Genomic DNA, 21276 nt, shown 5'->3' with positions numbered 1-21276 from the left:
GTTGGCATGTACTATGTCCACTAGGTGGTAGAATAAGCCTTCATCACCCAACCTATTCTAAGTCGTGATATGTAACCATGAAGCTTAACTTGTGAAGGTTATCACATTATGAATGCTACATTCATGCTCAAAACACTGAGCTGTGAGACACGTCAACTTAAATCAATTCAACCATAGCAGGGCAGGATAGTTTTTTTTATTTTTAAATAACTATTTACATGACAGCTCTTTATAAAACAAATGTGTTGTCTTACACGACCCACAATATTTCTAAAAGAAAATGTTTCAAAATGAAGGGCAATGTGATGAATAAATCATTGATACCAGAAAATGTATGACTCGCAACACTTTTTGATGGCTGAGCAACTGTCCCTTGGTTTGCTGTGATAATCACCTTTGACATGGATGGTGTTTTCAACTCCCTCAAAAACCAAATAACCCTGAGCTTTTAAACCCTTTCAACGGCATTATTTATATTATTCATATTACGTGATTTACTTTTAAATCTTAATGTATTATCAATGAGGTCCTAAATGTGCATAAAACTTTCTGCCAATAGAAGAAATTGTCAATTATTAAAAATTGTGATTTCAGGGGGGGCTCAAATAAGGGCAGTTTGGACGAGAACGTTTGAGGGAGTCTACAGTACGATCAGTCTGTCAGTGAAATCTAACAGTCAGGTTGAGGTTTAAGATTCACAGTAGGCACAAACATACACAGGCAGAAACGAGTGAATGCTCACTGCCTTGCCAATTCACTTATATCACAGCTCACATTTAACATTTCTGCAGTTAGATATATTTCTGAGGCAACTTGGGTAAAGAGCCTTGACTAGAAGCACTACAGAATAATGCCCCATACAGAAATCCAACCATTATTACCTCAGTTATTCTTCCTGCTAGTCCATGCTACTTACTGCCTAAGGAGGATAACTATCCCAAATAGGACTCTCCATTTTAATAATGGACATGATTAGAGCACATGGCAGCAAGACTGAGAACAATCATGATGTGAAGAAAATGGTGAGTAAAAACTTCACTCAACAGAATCAAACAACCACATTCTGATAAATTCTGAGAGAGTGACCTTAACAATAATGTACTCTGTATCACATAATGGAACCTCAGGTGGTCAACGCATCCCTTCATTAAAAGTAAAGAGATGATGAACATGGAAGTGTGTAAGAACAACCCCTTGTGTACACGACAACTCATCTTAATATTAGCAACTTCTAACCGTTTTAAGATGCTCAACATGAATGAAAAGCATTATTAGAACAGGATATTGTTTTAGAACCGTTTGAGTAAAATTAAGTGTATCTTCATAAACTATGAATTGTGAAATGCTCTTTGTTTTCTATTGCTGTCAAGCTTAATGCATGTAAACTCTTTAATACTGCCAATAAAAGCTTGTTTCTTATTTAAAAAACATAAATAAAAATATTATTTGTCTCAAAATACTATGCAGGGATTAAAGGGAGATTTTAAATCTTTTAAACAACACCTTGTTGTTTTCAACCTGAGATTAAAAACCAAGATTTCCCCTCAGAAGAGTCAGTACAGTAGTCTTTGATGAGTCTAAACGTTCAGTCTAAAAGAGTCACAATGTGCTTGTGACAGGATGTCCACGACAAGATTGGTTGGTTGGTGAGGAGTCACACCTGGCCTCAGCATAAATCCACCTTGATGCGAATGGTTACACCAAATTAGGGCTTGGTTGGTCTGAACGAGTTCCACTGACAAAGTTATAAACCAGGAACTGCGAGGTGCCACAGTAGTGTGTAGCAAAGAGCTTTCCGTCGGGCGTGGGGTCGGAGAAAGCGATCTCCTCCTTGCTCAAGTAGGAGCCGTAGATGAAGTTGTTCCTGTGGGAGGGCAATGAGAGAAGAAGTGAATGTTGAAGTTCCAAAACTACATATTTCAATTTTATATATATATATATATATACACACTGCTCAAAAAAATAAAGGGAACACTTAAACAACACAATGTAACTCCAAGTCAATCACACTTCTGTGAAATCAAACTGTCCACTTAGGAAGCAACACTGATTGACAATAAATTCCACATGCTGTTGTGCAAATGGAATAGACAAAAGGTGGAAATTATAGGCAATTAGCAAGACACCCCCAATAAAGGAGTGGTTCTGCAGGTGGTGACCACAGACCACTTCTCAGTTCCTATGCTTCCTGGCTGATGTTTTGGTCACTTTTGAATGCTGGCGGTGCTTTCACTCTAGTGGTAGCATGAGACGGAGTCTACAACCCACACAAGTGGCTCAGGTAGTGCAGCTCATCCAGGATGGCACATCAATGCAAGCTGTGGCAAGAAGGTTTGCTGTGTCTGTCAGCGTAGTGTCCAGAGCATGGAGGCGCTACCAGGAGACAGGCCAGTACATCAGGAGACGTGGAGGAGGCCGTAGGAGGGCAACAACCCAGCAGCAGGACCGCTACCTCCGCCTTTGAGCAGGAGGAGCACTGCCAGAGCCCTGCAAAATGACCTCCAGCAGGCCACAAATGCGCATGTCTGCTCAAACGGTCAGAAACAGACTCCATGAGGGTGGTATGAGGGCCCGACATCCACAGGTGGGGGTTGTGCTTACAGCCCAACACCGTGCAGGACGTTTGGCATTTGCCAGAGAACACCAAGATTGGCAAATTCCCCACTGGCGCCCTGTGCTCTTCACAGATGAAAGCAGGTTCACACTGAGCACATGTGACAGACGTGACAGTCTGGAGACGCCGTGGAGAACGTTCTGCTGCCTGCAACATCCTCCAGCATGACCGGTTTGGCGGTGGGTCAGTCATGGTGTGGGGTGGCATTTCTTTGGGGGGCCGCACAGCCCTCCATGGGCTCGCCAGAGGTAGCCTGACTGCCATTAGGTACCGACATGAGATCCTCAGACCCCTTGTGAGACCATATGCTGGTGCGGTTGGCCCTGGGTTCCTCCTAATGCAAGACAATGCTAGACCTCATGTGGTTGGAGTGTGTCAGCAGTTCCTGCAAGAGGAAGGCATTGATGCTATGGACTGGCCCGCCCGTTCCCCAGACCTGAATCCAATTGAGCACATCTGGGACATCATGTCTCGCTCCATCCACCAACGCCAGGTTGCACCACAGACTGTCCAGGAGTTGGCGGATGCTTTAGTCCAGGTCTGGGAGGAGATCCCTCAGGAGACCATCCGCCACCTCATCAGGAGCATGCCCAGGCGTTGTAGGGAGGTCATACAGGCACGTGGAGGCCACACACACTACTGAGCCTCATTTTGACTTGTTTTAAGGACATTACATCAAAGTTGGATCAGCCTGTAGTGTGGTTTTCCACTTTAATTTTGAGTGTGACTCCAAATCCAGACCTCCATGGGTTGATAAATTTGATTTTCATTGATAATTTTAGTGTGGTTTTGTTGTCAGGACATTCAACTATGTAAAGAAAAAAGTATTTAATAAGAATATTTCATTCATTCAGATCTAGGATGTGTTATTTTAGTGTTCCCTTTATTTTTTTGAGCAGTGTATATTATATATACATACATAACACACATATTTTAGATTTTAAACAGTTGGAAACAGAGGGGGAGACATGCAAGTGGGAGTACAGTAGGAAGGGTGAATGTGGGGATTGAACCAGTCTCTGGTGGGGAGCAGTATATACACCGAGTGTACAAAACATTAAGGACATCTGCTCTTTCCATGACAGACTGACCAGGTGAAAGCTTTGATCCATTATTGATGTCACTTGTTAAAGCCACTTCAATACGTGTAGATGAAGGGGAGGAGGCAGGTTAAATAACGATTTTTAAGCCTTGAGACAATTGAGACATGGATTGTGTATGTGAGCCATTCAGAGGATGAATGGGCAAGACAAAAGATGTATAGTGCTTTCGGAAAGTATTCAGACCCCTTGACTTTTTCCACATTTTGTTACGTTACAGCCTTATTCTAAAATTGATTCAATTGTTTTTTTCTTCTCATCAATCGACACACAATACCCCATAATGACAAAGCAAAAACAGGCGTTTAGACATTTTTGCAAATGTACTAAAAATAAACTGAAATATATTTACATAAGTATTCAGACCCTTTAAATCAGTACTTTGTTGAAGAACCTTTGGCAGTGATTACAGCCTCAAGTCTTCTTGGGTATGACGCTACAAGCTTGGCACACCTGTATTTGGGGAGTTTCTCCCATTCATCTCTGCAGATCCTCTCAAGCTCTGTCAGGTTGGATGGGGAGCATCACTGTCTCTCCAGAGATGTTCGATCGGGTTTAAGTCCGGGCTCTGGCTGGGCCACTCATGGACATTGAGACTTGTCCCGAATCCACTCCTGCGTTGTCTTGGCTGTGTGCTTAGGGTCATTGTCCTTTTGGAAGGTGAACCTTCGCTCCAGTCTGAGGTGCTGAGTGCTCTGGAGTAGGTTTTCATCTTGGATCTCTGTACTTTGCTCCGTTCATCTTTCCCTCAATCCTGACTAGTCTCCCAATCCCTGCCGCTAAAAAACATGCCCACAGCATGATACTGCCACCACCATGCTTCACCGTAGGGATGGTGCCAGGTTTCCTCCAGACTTGACACTTGGCAATTTTAATGAGGAGTGGCTTCCGTCTGACCACTCCACCATAAAGGCCTGATTGGTGGAGTGCTGCAGAGATGGTTGTCCTTCTGGCAGGTTCTCCCATCTCCACAGAGAAACTCCGGAGCCCTTTCAGAGTTGGTCACCTCTCTGACGAAGGCCCTTCTCCCCCAATTGCTCTATGAAGAGACTTGGTGGTTCCAAACTTCTTCCATTTAAGGCCACTGTGTTCTTGGGGATCTTCAATGCTGCAGACATTTTTTGGTACCCTTCACCAGATCTGTGCCTTGACACAATCCTGTCTCGGAGCACCACACACAATTCCTTCGACCTCATGGTTTGGTTTTTGCTCATACATGCACTGTCAACTGTGGGACCTTCTATAGACAGGTGTGTGCCTTTCCAAATAATGTCTAATCAATTGAATTTACCACAGGTAGACTCCAAATAAAGTTGTAGAAACATCTCAAGGATGATCAATGAAAACAGGATGCACCTGAGCTCAATTTCGAGTATCATAGCAAACGGTCTGAATACTTATGTAAATAAGGTATCCGTTTTATTTATTATTATTTTTTTTTTTAATATAAATTAGCAAACATTTCTAAAAACCTATTTTTGCTTTGTCATTATGTGGTATTGTGTGTAGATTGATGAGGGAAAAAAATGAAATAAATACATTTTAGAATAAGGCTGTAATGTAACATGTGGAAAAAGTCGAGGGGTCTGAATACTTTCCGAATGCACTGTATGTGCCTTTGAAGGGGGTATGCTAGTAAGTGCCAGGTGCACCGGTTTGTTACAAGAACTCCAACGCTGCTGGGTTTTTCACACTCAACATTTTCCTGTGTGTATCAAGAATGGTCCACCACCCAAAGGACATCCAGCCAACTTGGCACAACTGCGGGAAGCATTGGAGTCAACATGGGCCAGCATCTCTATGGAACCTTGTAGTCCATGACCTGACGAATTGAAGCTGTTCTGAGGGCAAAAGGGGGTGCAACTCAATATAAGGAATGTGTTCCTATGTTTTGTACATTCAGTGTATGTGACTGAATCAGGGGGCATTAAGGCGTCAGCATGCTTCTGTTAGGCTGGCACCTAGCTGAGCTTACTCCCTTAAAATAACTTTGCTTGAAAAATGAGGAACAAAAGTGGCAATAGTACTGTTTGTCCATTTCGAGATGCCGTAGCCATTATACACTTCCTCAAAATAGTCTGAATTAACTAAAGAAATCTGTCATTCATTTTGACATTTTTGCAGAGGAATCACGCAATTTTACATCTAACTAAGATGATTGGTGCAATTAAAAAATATATATATATATTATTTTTTAATTTTACCCCCCTTTCTCCCCAATTTCGTAGTATCCAATTGTTAGTAGTTACTATCTTGTCTCATCGCTACAACTCCCGTACGGGCTCGGGAGAGACGAAGGTCGAAAGCCATGCGTCCTCCGAAGCACAACCCAACCAAGCCGCACTGCTTCTTAACACAGCGCGCCTCCAACCCGGAAGCCAGCCGCACCAATGTGTCGGAGGAAACACCGTGCACCTGGTGACCTGGTTAGCGTGCACTGCGCCCGGCCCGCCACAGGAGTCGCTAGTGCGCGATGAGACAAGGATATCCCTACCGGCCAAACCCTCCCTAACCCGGACGACACTGGGCCAATTGTGCGTCGCCCCATGGACCTCCCGGTCGCGACCGGCTGCGACAGAGCCTGGGCTCGAACCCAGAGTCTCTGGTGGCACAGCTAGCACTGCGATGCAGTTCCCTAGACCACTGCGCCACCCAGGAGGCCGGTGCAGTATTTCTCAATGACAAATTGTCCATGAAAATGAGTCGTCTCTCGTTGAATGACAAAGACTTTATTGAAGAACACCTACTCTTGACCAATCACCAACAAAGGGATGTAGTCTTTGGCTGCCGACTACGGCTTGCCTTGAGAAAAGAAATTGTGCACGAACAGCTGAAAAAAACCTTACCGAAGTCCAAAACAAACAAAATGCCACAAAATATGCAAACACTCTTCCGAACTGTTTTGGCTGGGAAGCATGCAGACGCCTTTACCCCCCCCTCCCCACGGAGCAAATTATGTTGATTTTTGTGCACGAACAGCTGTTCGTTTTTTCCTTCGATTCATACCCAAGTAAGACTGACGGACTGACCTGAGACACTCGATCATGCGTGAGGCGATGCCCCTCCGTCTCATCATGCTGAAGACCCAGATGCGGCTGATGCCACAGAGGGCTGGCTCTGGGTTGGTGGAACAGCACCAGGCTCTCTGACGCTCAAACATCACCTTCTCTCCCTCCGAGCCCTCGGGCACCGCCTCCTCGATGACCCTGTAACCCTGCACACGCACATACAATCACATACATGCAACAGCGAATACATCGTCACAATAAAGTCTCTTTACTTTGCATCGTAACCACCCTCCCAACAAACACACACATTCCCAGCCTTAACCCACACAGTCTTTCTCACCTCCTGAATGTGCTCAGCGATAAGGCACCCAGCTACCTTCTTGTCATTGGAGATAAACAGGAAGGTTTTAGTCTGGGAGGGACACTTGGTCTCAACCTGCTGGAAGCCCAGGTCATTGTCCACCATCTCTCTAATCTCCTCAACCTGACAAACCACCAATAAACAGGCTGTGTAAGACTTCTTTGCAGGGTCGTATTCATCAGTGCACACCGTAGCAAAACCTTTTGCAACAGAAAACCAGTGTTTCTTATCCCTCCCTGTTACAGTCAGTTTTCATTCTGTTTGATGCCTAGTGAATATGACCCTGGACTACAGGACAATTAAACTGTAGTGATGAACAGAGGTTATTGGCACCCTTGATAAATATGAGCAAAAAATACTGTATAAAATAAGCAATACAAACATATATTGTAGGCAAAAAATAATAATAATCGGACAATTATATTATTTTACAGTAATACAATTGCTCAGAGAAATACATTTTGTTTAACCCATTACACTCACAGCACCCGTCATCCCATATACGGGTTGAAACTGGCAGATTTTGTAATTGATAAGCGCCTAAATTGAAAAACAGTGGATATACAGTAACATGCTATACATGGCGTCAGAGCTCAGGTTCTCCGCTTCACAACGCTGTATGGGTTTTGAGTGACAGAAGTTATAAACTTGAGCACTGTGCGTGACAAGAAGATGCCCCCATGCTAATTGGGCAACTTTTGCAAATGTGTTGTCTAAGTGAGGGAAATCCTGTAAATCAAGATTAGTCTGTGTTCTGAATGATGTGTTGAGGATTATAATAGATAGCGCTTTATTGTCATACAAGTGAACCACCCACGAGTTACAATGTGCACTTCACGTTTCGATATTTGAAAACTCGTAATTTACAGTATCAACATTTCATAATTGGCATGTTGGATCCACAGTTACAAGGTGTTCAAAGCCGTGGGAAGTAGGGGTGCTGAGGGTGCTGCGGCACCCCCTGATAGATAAACGGCATTGGCACTTGGATTGGAACCGGTGCTATGAAAATAGAGCTCTTTGGCCATGCACACCAGTGGTGGGTTTGGCGTTGAAAAACAGAAGCACATGCAGAAAAGTACCTTATATCTACAGTAAAATATGGTGGTGGATCTTTGATGTTATTGGGCGGGGCTATTTTGCTTCCACTGGTCCTGGGGCCCTTGTTAAAGTCAACGGCATCATGAACTTTACCAAGTACCAGGACATTTTAGCCAAAAACCTGGATGCCTCTGCCAGGAGGCGGACACTTGGCCGCAAGTGGATCTCCCAGTAAGACAATAAGCACAGTTAATTCACCACAAAAATCAACATTTTGCAATGGCCATCTCCGTCTACGGACTTGAACCCCATTGAAAACCTGTGGTTTGAATTGAAGAGGGCAGTCCATAAGGACAGACAAAGGATATCAATGATCTGGAAAGATTCTATATGGAGGAATGGTCTAAGATCCCTCAAGTTGTTCCCAATCTCATAAAAACATTTTAGAAAAAGGCTTTGTCGTTATCCTAGCAAGAGGAGGGTGCTAGAGTACTGAAAAACAGGGGTGCCAATCAATGTTCCCTCTAAGCTGTGCCGCTCCCCTGGGACTGCCTTGCAGAAGAAATATCAGCCCACGCAAAGCAGCACAAGATTGAACTTCAATTTTCTAGAGTTTTCCTGTTAGTTAACAGTATCAACGTTTCCCTTTACTGTGGGAATTGTGATCGACTCAACGGAATATTAGCCACTTTCAATGCAACATCCCGAAACAAAAACTATGCAATAGATTTTGTTGTGGGCAGAACGCATCCGAGTAGGATTCTATTGTATTGACAGGCTTGACTCATGCCCGTACCCTACACAGATTATGTGCGCCATAACCAATTAGAGCTGCAGTAGGCCTTTATGGAAATAGACCTTTGCCATTCACTTTGAACTGGACTGTGTTTACAGCATGAGCGGTCATGAGTAGATGCACTTGTTTTGAGATCAAAGCGAGAGCGAGCTACATGTACTGTAGCGACGTGTGCACATTTGTTCATATCCTTTGCTAGTTAGTTATTAGCCCAGTTATAAACAATTTGCAGTCAGCAATGGGGGAGTGATTGCTTCCTACAAGAGCACAAAATGGGTGCATTTCTAGACAGCTTTGAAAAGTGAGTCAGATAAATCTTTTTTTTTTAGAGGGGCAGTGTTGTATTTTGAAAAAAGGCTTGAATAAGCTAACTAGCCAATAGGGAGAGGGTATCATAATTTTCCTGATTCTCTGTAATAATGGTATGGGAATAATGCTACATTTTATTTTGTAAAGTGCTTTTTTCTTACTTGTAAAACAAAATCTCTGTGCAATTGTATGAATATTTAGATGAATATTTTTTTCATCGTATTATAGTCAATGTTTATCCATATGTGATAATGTGTACATTTGGAGCCTGAAGCACACATACCTTCTTCAGTGCATATTTGGGGTCATCTGGAAGGACAAGGATGATCTTGCCATCGGGGTACTCCCCCAAAATCCTCTCCTTCTTCCACCCCTGTGGACGGCATGACAAATCAGTGGTTTATAGGTCGAGAGATGTGTGTGTATGTGAGAGATGTTTGAGTCAGAGGGGACGAGTTGGCACGCATAGTCTGCGTCCCAAACGCCTCCCTATTTCCTATATACAGTAGTGCATTACTTTTGACCAGAGTCCTATGGGACGCATTCATGTGTGGGAGACAGCTCATTCTCACCACATATCTGACAGCGCTGGTGAACTGGTTGTGGAAGAGCAAATGCTGGGATTCATCCTCTGGGTTGGCAGCGGAGTACAGCATCCCACACACACTGCAGGTTACTGGGCCAAAGTGCTTCTGCCCTGCATCCTAGGAGGTGACACGCACAGACTCTAGGTCAGTTCTGACATACGGTAAATAGATTATATCTAAATATAGGAACTTACTAGCCTGAGTGCCAGTCTGTGCAATCATGCCAACTCCTTGTCATGCCAAACCTTTGGCTTGACAATGACAGCAAGTAAGAGCACAAACAGATCTGGGACCAAGCTAGGAACATGCATAGTCTTTGAATAACATCACTGTGTTACAAAAGAGAACACAAAGTACAGTGGGCAGTATTCGGCGAAGGACTGAAACACTCACAATAATGGCTTGATTTACGTCTTTGTCGGTCTCCTTTAGTTTCTTGATTTCTTTCTGCAGACGTTCGTCAGAGAGGGGACTGCCATTACCTGCTGATTGAACGACCCCACTGCCATGGAAACACAGACACTGTTCGAATTGCGCCGGAAAATAGTTGTTGTGCAGAAAACTATTTGGTCATTGTAATATGAGTGTAAATTCTTACGAGTCAGAGGCATTCTCTGTTGTTGTCTTGTCCTCTGTCTTGACCTCTGGGGATGCGGATTTAATCTCAGTAACTGATAAGTAAGAGACATTCTATAAGAAGCATATTACACAATGTATGATATGACAATGTGTTATAACACTGTTCAAACTGTCATTTGGATGTTATCAAACATGAGAGTACCCGCAGGCTTTTCTTCACACTGCTCTTTGTCAACAGAATCTCTTGGGGGCTCTTCAGAGGGAGGGGAGAACACTGGTGCTATGGAATCCTGTGGAAAGACAAGAGGTTTTAAGAGGGATACATTTTGGCGACAAAATCATTTTTTACCATGAAAATGGCTGTATTATGATCCACACTGCTTCTAATGCGTCACTGAAGTGCCCTGTACAGTTATTGAATGGGATTTTAATATCATTTCTAACACAAACCTACCATTCTTACATGCTAATAAAGAAATAACAGGTCCAAGGATGTTACCTCATCTTTGCCAGTTTTGGCCGTAGGTGGTGCTTCTGCTTTCTGCTCATTTTTGGGGGAAGATATAGGTACCACCACTGCCTTCTGTACACTGGGTCTAGGCATGTCTGCCTTCTGTACGGTAGGTACTACTGCATTCTGTACAGTAAGTTTGGAGTCCTGTGGAAGGAGGGGAGATAAAGACAGTTACAGTACCACACAACCAGCATAACAACCAAGAAAGTTATTTCAAGTAGCATAGTTCTACAGTTGCCATTGTGCCCTAATAGCAACAAGCATAGAGCTACTGTAAATGTGTACATAGTAATTTTTTAGGTGTTTTTAATTGTTGATTTTTTTTTTATCAGCTCTTTTGTTTTTGATATGAGTTTTTCTTGCATATATCTGGTGTTTTTAAACTACAGATTAGCAGGTTAACACTTTTTTTCATGGCTAGCTAGCTAAAGTGCGTCTGGACACAGTACCAGCTTTTTTTTGTTTCATCTGGCTGCCAATTGCAAAATCTCCTCAAACCAGAAGTGGACGGTTGGGTATGGGGGCCAGCAACCCCATCCGGTAAAAAAATGGAGGTACAGAAACAACAACAAATGACAATCCTACAACTGGATGCAAAGATCTCCCAGACTTGTATGACCGCCATCAGTGAAAGCCTACGGGAAACTGCTGAGTAAAGATGGGAGCACTGAACACCAAATACAAACTGCACGTTGGCTTATGGAATGTTCAAACAATGTTTGAGTCCAGAAAGCTGGCACAGGTTACCAACGAAGTGAGGAGATACAAGCTACAGATCCTGGAAGTGAGTGAAGCTAGGTGAACTAGCTCTGGTTCCACGAGAAACAGTACTACACTCTGGATGGGAGGACAGACAACATCATGAAGGTGTCGCCATCATCCTACAGAAAGGGGTAGAGAAAACGAATGGAATGGAAACCAACGGCAAGTTGAGAAGCTCACTGAGGGACATCAAGGTGTGAAAGGGGGCAGATGTCGCCACCATCTTCTGACTGCCGACATCAATCTAAAGCTGAAACGTTCAAGACCACTGACAAAAGGAACAAGATTTGATGTTGGCATGCTGACGTACCAAACCGTCAAGATAACCTTCATAATGCAAGTTCGCAACAAGTATCAAGCCCTTTCAAACAACACAGAAGAAGATGAGGCGGCGACTGAGGAAAATAGACAGGAAGTGGGGGAAAGTGGTTCAAGCTTACAGTGAAAGCAGCAAGAAAACCATAGGACACAGAAGGCAATGCGAGGAATGGATCACCCCAGAAACATGGGAAATGATCCGAGGAAAGAACAGACATGAAAAATACAAGATGCCAAATCAAAGGCTAAAACTAGAATTGGAGGAGCAGTACAGAAAAATCTACACAAGTCAAAAGGCTAGTAGGAAGAAACAAAAAGGGCCTACCTGAAAAAGCAGCAGCAAGGAAAAGTATACAAAATCACTAACCAAATCTGTGGCAGAAAATTCAAGTCAAATACTCAAATCAAAAGACAAGCAAGGCAATCTCCTGACTACGGAAAATGAACAGGGAGCAAGATGGACAGAACATTTCAGAGAAGATCTCAACAGAGAACCCCAGGTGGATCTAATTACCACACAACACCTAAAGCTGCTCTAGAAGACCTAAACATAAACACCAACCCACCAACCAAAGACGAAATAATCACTATCATCAAGTCACTAAACGGGAAAGCTACAGTTCCTGATAACCTCAATGCCGAGCTGTTCAAAATCGATCCAGTAGTGGCTGCAAACATCCTTTCACTTTTCACTGATATCTGGTTGAAGGGAACGATACCTTCAGATTGGACCATGGGGGTGATCATACGGGTACCTAAGGGCACTCTAATCGATTGTAACAACTGGAGGGGCAACGCACCTTTATCTGTTCCCAGCAAGATCTTTTGCAAAATTACCGTACAACGGATGTCTTCAGCTGTAGACAAAGTGCTTAGGAACAAACAAGGGAGGAAGGAAGGAGCTGTACAGACCAGATCTTTGCCCTCATTGAGCAATGTAGTGACTGGCAACAAACGCAACAACTTTATTGACTTCCAGAAGGCTTTTGACAGCATTCACTGCAAAAGCCTATGGAAGATCTTAAGAATTTGTGGAATCGCCACCCATGTTGTTAACATCATAAAACAGTTCTACAGCAATTTTTTCATGCACTGTGGTAACGAGCAACATGAGCTTTGCTGTGCAGCTGAGTTCGTCAAGGTTGTGTGATGTCAGCCTTACTCTTCAACCTGACAATAGATTGAATCACAGAAGATCAGGCAAGAGGAATACAATGGACCTGGTATTCTACTCTAGAAGACCTTGACTTCACCGATGACCTGGCTCGTTTATCACACACACACACACACACACGCACACACACACACACACACACACACACACACACACACACACACACACACACACACACACACACACACACACACACACACACACACACACACACACACACACACACACACACACACACACACACACACACACACACGAGAAAACTGTCCAGTCCTTTGGCCAGCAAGTTGGCCTGGTTATCAACTGCAGCAAGACAAAGGTCATGTCCATCAACACAGCAAAATCAGCCAAAATCAAGGAACAGGACCCTGGGGTTAAGCCACAGTTTTAGTTACCTTGGGAGCACCATATGCCATGATGGAGGCACCAGCAAAGACATCTGCACCAGAATCAATAAAGCAATCTTTATGAAGTTCAATAACGTCTGGAAATCCGGACAATACAGAACAAATATAAAAATCAAAATATTGCAGAGCTGTGTACTGGCAACTCTCCTTTATGGTTCAGATTGCTGGAAAAGAACAGAAGCAGACCTGAAAAAACGATCTACCTTCCACACAACTTCATGAACATCTTCTGGCCAAACACAATATCAAACACCAACCTCCTTATATAAACGAAGCAGGAAGCCATAGCTGCCATACTCAAGAGACACCGCTGGAGTATCTGAGAAAGAGTACAGACTCGATCCCAAGAATAGCAGTCCATTGGACTCCAGAGGACAGATGTAAGAGGGGGAGGCCCAAGACAACGAGGCGGAGTACAATCGAGACCGAGCTTCAACAACATGAGCAGAGCTGTGGCACAGTGGAGAAGGCGGCTAGAGACAGACAGAAATGGAGTGCCTTTGTTACTGCCCTATCCGCCAGCCGGAGCTATGGGGATGAGTGAGTGAGAGTGAGTGGCTGCCAATTATTGATCTCCTTAGAACATCATTTGAGGAGTCGCCTGAAGTGTGAGAGGAATGGGAGATCTAGTAATACAACAGTGCTCGAAGACTCGTAATGAGGACGACTGGGGCTATTATACTGAACTGTGTGTGATGAGCTTTTTGGTTCTCAGAGCATCACCTAAGTGGGTGCTACACAGAGTGGAAACGGAGAAGTCCAGAGGCTGTAAGTCAGGCTGGTACCCAGACTTTCCCTATACAAGATCATCAGCAGACTCCATCATCTAAACAGCTCTCTCCGCTCAAGCTATTAAAGTGTCCCTCCTCTCCATCTTTGGGGGATGCAGCTTTCAAAGACTTGGCCTCTATTGGTTGACCTGTCATGATATTTTGCTGGTTTGTTTTTTGCACTTGAAGCGCTTTGAGATTCTATGAACAGCGCTATAGAAATGTAAATAATACATTTGTATTATTACAACTAAGAAACTTACCTCATGTTTACCATTTGTGGACATAGGGGTTGGTATCTCTACGGCCTTCTGTACAGTTGGTACTGTATTCTGCGCGGTAGGTCCTACTGTTTTCTGTGTGATATGTCCTGTTTTCGGCGCGGTAGGTCCTACTGTTTTCAGGGCGGTAGGTCCTACTGTTTTCTGACCCCTGTTTTCTGGCTTCTGCACGGTAGGTTTTGAGTCCTGTGGAAGGAGAAATTAAGAGGGTAAGAATTAATTTCCATACCATTTTTGACACACACTCATCCTTGCATTTTACAATTTTAGATCAATGTTTAAGAAAGTTACTTCATGTTTGCCGTTTTCGGCTTCTGGTGTAGGTGTCACTGCTGCCCTCTGAATGGTGGTAGGTGTAGTTCTCCCTGCTGCCCTCTGAATGGTAGTATGTGTCACTGCTGCCCTCTGAATGGTAGTAGGTGTCGGTCTCACTGCTGCCCTCTGAACGGCTGTAGGTTTAACTGCTGCCCTCTGAATGGTAGTAGGTGTCGGTCTCACTGCTGCCCTCTGAACGGCTGTAGGTTTAACTGCTGCCCTCTGAATAGTGGTAGCTGTAGGTCTCACTGCTGCCTTCTGCACTGTGGGTTTCGGCTCGTCATCACATTCAAAGTCATCAAAGGAGTACTTGGGCCTGGATTTGTAAGGCTTATACTCCACCACAGGCTTGGCCTTCTGAGCTTTCAGCCCGTTGGGCATCGGCGGGGGTTCTGCTGGAAGCGTCCTCTTTCTCAGGGTGGGTCCCTTACTGGGGGTCACTTTGGGGGGCTCAACTTTTGGGGGCTCAACTTTTGGGGTTACTTCTGGACTGGTTGGGGAGAGTGCAGCTACTGTGGGTGCTGCTGGACTGGCTGAGGGTGGTGGGGGTGTGGTCACTTGGACAGGTGCTGCTGCTGGAGGGGAAGGTTTAGTCTCAGTCTCTGGAATCATCTTCTGATCGGACTTGAGCTTCTTCACCATGGTCCAGGACATATTCTTCTCCCGCTGCAGCTCCACCTGCCGCAGCCTCTGGAACCTGGTAAGCTTCTTCTTCTCGTGGATTTTGAGGGGTACCGTCACTTGGCTGATGAAGAAACGCCTCTGAGGTGGCTCTGGAGCTGGGGGCTTGGCTGGAGCAGGCACCTCAGCGGAGGGTTCTACTGCTGGAGAGGGTTCCTCGGGCCCGGCAGGAGTTGGAGGTATAGGAACAGTCTCAGCCTGTGTGACAGGCGGTGTGCATTCTGGCTCCTTGCTGGGTTCAGCCTTAACTGTTACAACCTGCTCCTCCTCCTCCTTCGTCTTTATTAACATTGTGTCAGTGGCGATATCATCTGCTATTTCTTCACATAGGGCCAGGAGGTTGAGCTGCCTGCTCGCTTTTTTAGAGGCAGCTGCCTTTTGCTCAGCTAGCGCTGCTAGTCGGGCTTTGGTCCGGGCCTGAGGGTTCATCTGCTGTTTCTTGGGTTTTTCCAGGCTACCCTGTGTTTTTTTAGTAGCTTCCTTCTTCCCACAATTTGTGCTGTCTTGGTTAGAGGAACTTGTGCTTTTCTTTTCAATACCATCTTCACTTTTATCCACACTGCACTCATCTTCAGACCCTTTGGTTAGCTCAAGTGTCTTCTCTGGCCTCTCAGAGTTGTCTATGATTTCCAGATCACTATCCACCTCATCTCCATTCTCTCCCACCACCTCCACAACACAGTGGCCGATCTCCATATCCTCAACAATAATCGGGGTCTCCAGGTCTAAAGTACACTCAATGCTCTCTGTTAAACCAAAGCCACAGTCTTTTTTTGTGATTTCTAAAGAATCCTCTTCTTCCAGAAACTCTTTGACATTTGAGCGCATCGTATGAGACAGGGGATGTTTGCAAAGACTGGACTCCTTTAGAGCACTGAAAAGCACCTCTAGGGGTGGAGAATTTAATTTAGCACCCGACTTTGTTCCTAAACTTTCCCTAAGTTCATCTGTAGGGGTGGTCATGGAATCTTCCTGGACTTCCTGTGTCTCACTGCTCTGCAGCACCTGTTCTGAGACAGAGACAATGTCTGAAGTCTCCTCAGAGGATAGTTCTACAGGTGGAGGAGAATTTACTTCGATATCAAGCTTGGTGTCTACACTCTCACTTACTTGATCTGCATGGGCTGGCGCGGAATCTCCCTGCATCTCCTGTGTCTCAGTGCTCTGTGTCACATGTTCAGGTGCAAGTTCTGAACACTTGGTCTCTACACTCTCACTAACTTCAAATGTATGGGTCTCCTCAGAGGATGCTTCTAACGGTGGAAGGGACATTATTTCTGCATCAAGCGTGCCATCTAAACGTTCAATTACTTCATCTGTTGGGGTGGTCATGGAATCTTCCTGCACCTTCTCTATTTCAATGTATAGCTGATTCACCTGTTCAGGATTCACCTGTTCAGGGACAGGGTCTGAAGCCTCCTCTGAATATACTTCTATAGATGGAGGCTTTATATTTGCATCAAGCTTGGTGTCTACACTCTCACTAGGGGTGGTCATGGAATCCTCGGTAACTTCATATGTAGGGGAGGTCATGGAATCCTCGGTAACTTCATATGTAGGGGAGGTCATGGAATCCTCGGCAACTTCATATGTAGGGGTGGTCATGGAATCCTCCTGCATCTGCCTCGTCTCACTGCTCTCCTTCACCTGTTCAGGGACAGGGTCTGAAGCCTTCTCTGAAGATGCTTGAGTTTTCATCTTCACATCTATTGACTCTGTGACTCCCGTCCTGTCATTTCCCTCACTTTCACATTCAGAATCACTACTGCTACTATATGCTACTAAGCCTATGGCTGGAGGAGACAATATTTTTGCACCGACCTTAGTCTGTAAATGTTCATTAACTTTATCTGTATGGGTGGTCATGGAATTTTCCTGCATATCCTGTGTCTCAGTGCTCTGTTTCAGTAGTTCAGGTATGGAGTCTGCAGACTTCTTATATGCATCAATCTTGCTCTCTACACTCTCACTAACTTGATATGTAGGGATGGTCACGGAATCGTTCTGCTCCTCATGTTTCTCACTACTCTGGTGCTTATGGATGTGGTCTGAAGCTTTTTCAGAGGATGCTGGAGGATACATTTTTGTTTCAGGCTTGGTCTCAAAACTCTCACTAAGTTCATCTGTTGGGGTAGTCATGGAATTATTCTGGTTCACCTGCTTATGGATGGGGTCTGAAGCTTTTTCAGGGGATGCTGGAGGAGACATTTTTGTGTCAGGCTTGGTCTCAAAACTCTCACTAAATTCATCTGTTGGGGTGGTAATGGAATTCTTCTGGTTCACCTGCTTATGGATGGGGTCTGAAGCTTTTTCAGGGGATGCTGGAGGAGACATTTGTGTGTCAGTCTTGGTCTCAAAACTCTCACTAACTTCATCTGTTGGGGTGGTAATGGAATTATTCTGGTTCACCTGCTTATGGATAGGGTCTGAAGCTTTCTCAGGGGATGCTGAAGGATACATTTGTGTGTCAGTCTTGGTCTCAAAACTCTCACTAACTTCATCTGTTGGGGTGGTAATGGAATTATTCTGGTTCACCTGCTTATGGATAGGGTCTGAAGCTTTCTCAGGGGATGCTGAAGGATACATTTGTGTGTCAGTCTTGGTGTTGACACTCTCACTAAATTCATCTGTTGGGGTGGTAATGGAATTATCCTGCACCTTATGTGTCTCACTGCTCCGCTTCATCTGTCCAGATTGTTCAGGTAAGGGTTCTGAAGATATTTGAGTTTCCATCTTCACACCTCTCTGGGTCTCTGGGCCTCCGGTGGACTCTCTGACTCTTTTCCTTTTATTTTCCTCAATTTCAGAATGACTACCACAAGACGCAGAGGGTATACCATAATTGTGATCCCTCTGCACAGGGTCTGAGAGCAATACTTCTTCATTCAGGTTAGACTGTGACCCTTTACGCTTACCTCTATCCCCATTAGAGTATTTTCTGATGCAATGGGGTTTATGAGTTCTGATAAGCTCCTCATCAGACTCTGTGGAAGCAGTTTTGAAGATCTTGGCTGGTCTTTTTAGGGTTCCTTTAGAGTTGGGATTCTTTGAGGAGGCACTTGTGGCTTTCAGCAGCTTGGCGTTCTTTACAGGTGGATTGAACTTGGTCTTAGTCCTGGCCTTTTGGGTGGATTTTGTCTTGGAGGAATGGAGGCTGGACCCTGCAGGTTTATTTCCCTCTTTTAGTTCTGCAGGGGGCTTTTTCTTATTCCTTCTTCGCAAAGGTGCTTCTCTTTGGGGGTTGCTTGACGATGCAGAGGCTGGTGTCGTTTTGTTGGATGGCATGACAACTTCATTCTGCTCCACCATTCTTCTCTTCGCTTGAGGATCCTGAAAAGACTTGTGTCTTTTAGGGGCAGGCATTCTATAAAGAAAAAGGAATGCAACATATGAATGGTAATAGGCACATGTGTTTGTTGTCATAGTTATTATTGAACATATATAACAGTCAATCCCATTGAGGCTACAATAACCACTAAATGGGGTAAGTAAGCTGTATGTGTGTCTGTCAGTATTAAGTCATTGCTAACTGAGTAAGCCAGCCAATGACAGAGATAGAGCTACCATGCAAATGACCGTTAAATACTCGAAGCGTGGGATATATATGGTTATTGTTCAACTATTTTACTGTAACCTAATAGCTAGTAATTGCATTTGCGAGTTACCTAAGTAACAGCACTTAAACGAACTAGCTAGTTAGCCTGCTGTAATGAGCGCAACAGCTTAATACTGACTGGCTAGACAGTTAGCTATGTTGTTAGCTAGTTGCAACAATGTAACAAGAAAGCTACCTAACTAGTTACTCCAATAATCAAACTCCCATCCATTCACGATGCAGGATAACATTAGCACGCTAGTTGTTGTGGAATCGATTGCAAGCAAACCACTTTGCTTGCAGAAGATAAGACACTTGGGAATTACCGTTAAACGACAGCATAGCGTCGTTGCTAGTTAGCTAGCTAATTTTGGCTAGCTACAAATGCTAAAGAAGCAAACTAAGATGCCAAACTAAATCACATCTCGTCATTTATTATGATACGTATTACTATAGTAAAATAATCACATTCGTCGCTAAAACTCACTTTGCTGTTTTGTTTCCTAACAGCAGTTTTTTTTTCCTTTTCCTGTGAACCAAAAAAAGTACTGTACTTCCGGAGCCAAAATTCCGGAACTGAGGAGGCGGGGCTATGGCGAGTTGAGCGTTCCAAAATTAGTGACACGTATGATGCATACACTTACAAAGTTTGTACTCACGCGATAATAAGCGATAGCTCTTCTTCGATTAGGTTTAACGGCGGTTGGCATCCAATAAATGTTGCATTACCGCCACCTACTGGACTGGAGTATAACGCCCTTATACTTTGCTTTATGTTTCCCCCCCCTTTAACAAATAACCTAACATCTAACCCAACACTCACAAAAACCCACCACCATACTCCACTATTTAAATATATTTAGTCCTTCCTCAGGCCAATAACCTGAAAGGATGGGACGCCACCACTTAACACACCCTGTAACTCTCCTGACATCAAGTCTCGCACACCCAAATACCTCTCTGCAGCTGTCACCACAACCTCAATTTTCTGTGACTTACGTTCCATCCCTGCAGTACTTTTGATAACCATTGCTATAAATGCAAAAAAATCCAATCTTACTGAAACATATCCACTTGTTGGCCTATCCCTCTGTACTGGTACATATCTACTACTCACACCACTCCTCTCCGGATCCCTCCCCCTTGACCCACCTTCCTCTACTTTCTTCACTGCCTCAGCATACGACAATTTCTGCACTACTGTAACCCTGGAAACCTCAACCCGCCTCTCTCGCACCGGACATTTCTACTCCCCAGCCCCATGGGCACGCCTACATTTAACACATACCACTACTTTCCCCAATGCTACACATTCCTTTGTCTCATGCCCTTCTGCACACTTCTCACACCTAGGAACCTCCCTCTTACACACTGCTGCCACATGCCCATACGCTTGACACCTGTAACAACTTAACGTATTCGGCACAAAAGCTTGTATGGGATATATATGCTAACATCCCTTTGTCGGGCAAAGACTCAACATCAAAACTCAAAAGGACAGACAACGACTCGTCCGTTTCACCATTCACGCCACCCTGTCTGCGTCGCACAAAACGATGAGTTAACGTTCACATTTACCCCTACCCCAGTAATCACTCCTCTCAATGGCGCCCTTTCCTTTCCATCAAAACAATGTCACTGCTACTGTCACAGACCAATCTTTATCCTGACCCTCGGATTCCAAGAACTTCACCACACCTACCACCTCTGATATTTCGCCCTCATTCACTTCCATTTCTCCTCCGGTCTTCAATACGGCGTATAGCTCACTCTGCTTACACTTTCTACCATTCTTTAACAAATCTCCCTTTTTTTGCCATCATTAACCAACTCAAGCTCACCCTCTTCCTCCCTCTCTCGCTTCAACCTCTTTATCCCTCCTCCGTATTACAAGTATATGTCTCTTTATGAGAATACTGCACTTCTCCTGACATAAATCTTGTTCTTGCCCTCTCAAGGGACGCCATTTAACTGGCTGTCACAATCTCCGTACAATCAGTACGAACGCCTCGGGATGTAGCGCTCAACAGTGCATCCCACTTGTAAAACAGCTGCTTCGTCTTT

The 21276-nt window shown here is 44.4% G+C and overlaps 1 protein-coding gene across 2 annotated transcripts; it reads right to left on the bottom strand.

Annotated features, from left to right (window-relative positions):
* Positions 1-176: 176 nt before the first annotated feature.
* LOC139583817 (serine/arginine repetitive matrix protein 2-like) lies at positions 177-21185 on the bottom strand. Of its 2 annotated transcripts, none has more exons than XM_071415342.1 (12): positions 19872-21185; positions 14913-18981; positions 14604-14807; positions 10895-11053; positions 10598-10685; positions 10415-10487; positions 10210-10318; positions 9802-9933; positions 9513-9602; positions 7063-7206; positions 6744-6928; positions 177-1864 (listed from the first exon to the last, which is right to left on the bottom strand). In XM_071415342.1, exons 2-12 carry the CDS (start codon positions 18978-18980, stop codon positions 1696-1698), a joined length of 5421 nt encoding a protein of 1806 aa, XP_071271443.1. In that variant the 5' UTR covers position 18981; positions 19872-21185; the 3' UTR covers positions 177-1695. The 2 variants fall into 2 exon arrangements, with proteins under 2 accessions (XP_071271443.1, XP_071271442.1); XM_071415341.1 differs by lacking the exon at positions 19872-21185 and adding an exon at positions 19700-19838.
* Positions 21186-21276: the final 91 nt, after the last annotated feature.

This window comes from Salvelinus alpinus, chromosome 8, assembly GCF_045679555.1.
Source record: "Salvelinus alpinus chromosome 8, SLU_Salpinus.1, whole genome shotgun sequence".
Lineage (NCBI taxonomy): Eukaryota > Metazoa > Chordata > Actinopteri > Salmoniformes > Salmonidae > Salvelinus > Salvelinus alpinus.
This window is presented reverse-complemented; position numbering and strand designations above follow the sequence as displayed.

What these genes read in the sequence shown, in the direction of transcription:
- LOC139583817 (XM_071415342.1), bottom strand. Translation starts at nt 18,980, where the DNA reads ATGCCTGCCCCTAAAAGACACAAGTCTTTTCAGGATCCTCAAGCGAAG. An exon ending in ACGTAAATCAAGCCATTATT is followed by an intron (nt 9,934 to 10,209) that starts GTGAGTGTTTCA and finishes GTCACCTCCTAG; the next exon opens with GATGCAGGGCAGAAGCACTT. An exon ending in CCAGCGCTGTCAGATATGTG is followed by an intron (nt 9,603 to 9,801) that starts GTGAGAATGAGC and finishes TGCCGTCCACAG; the next exon opens with GGGTGGAAGAAGGAGAGGAT.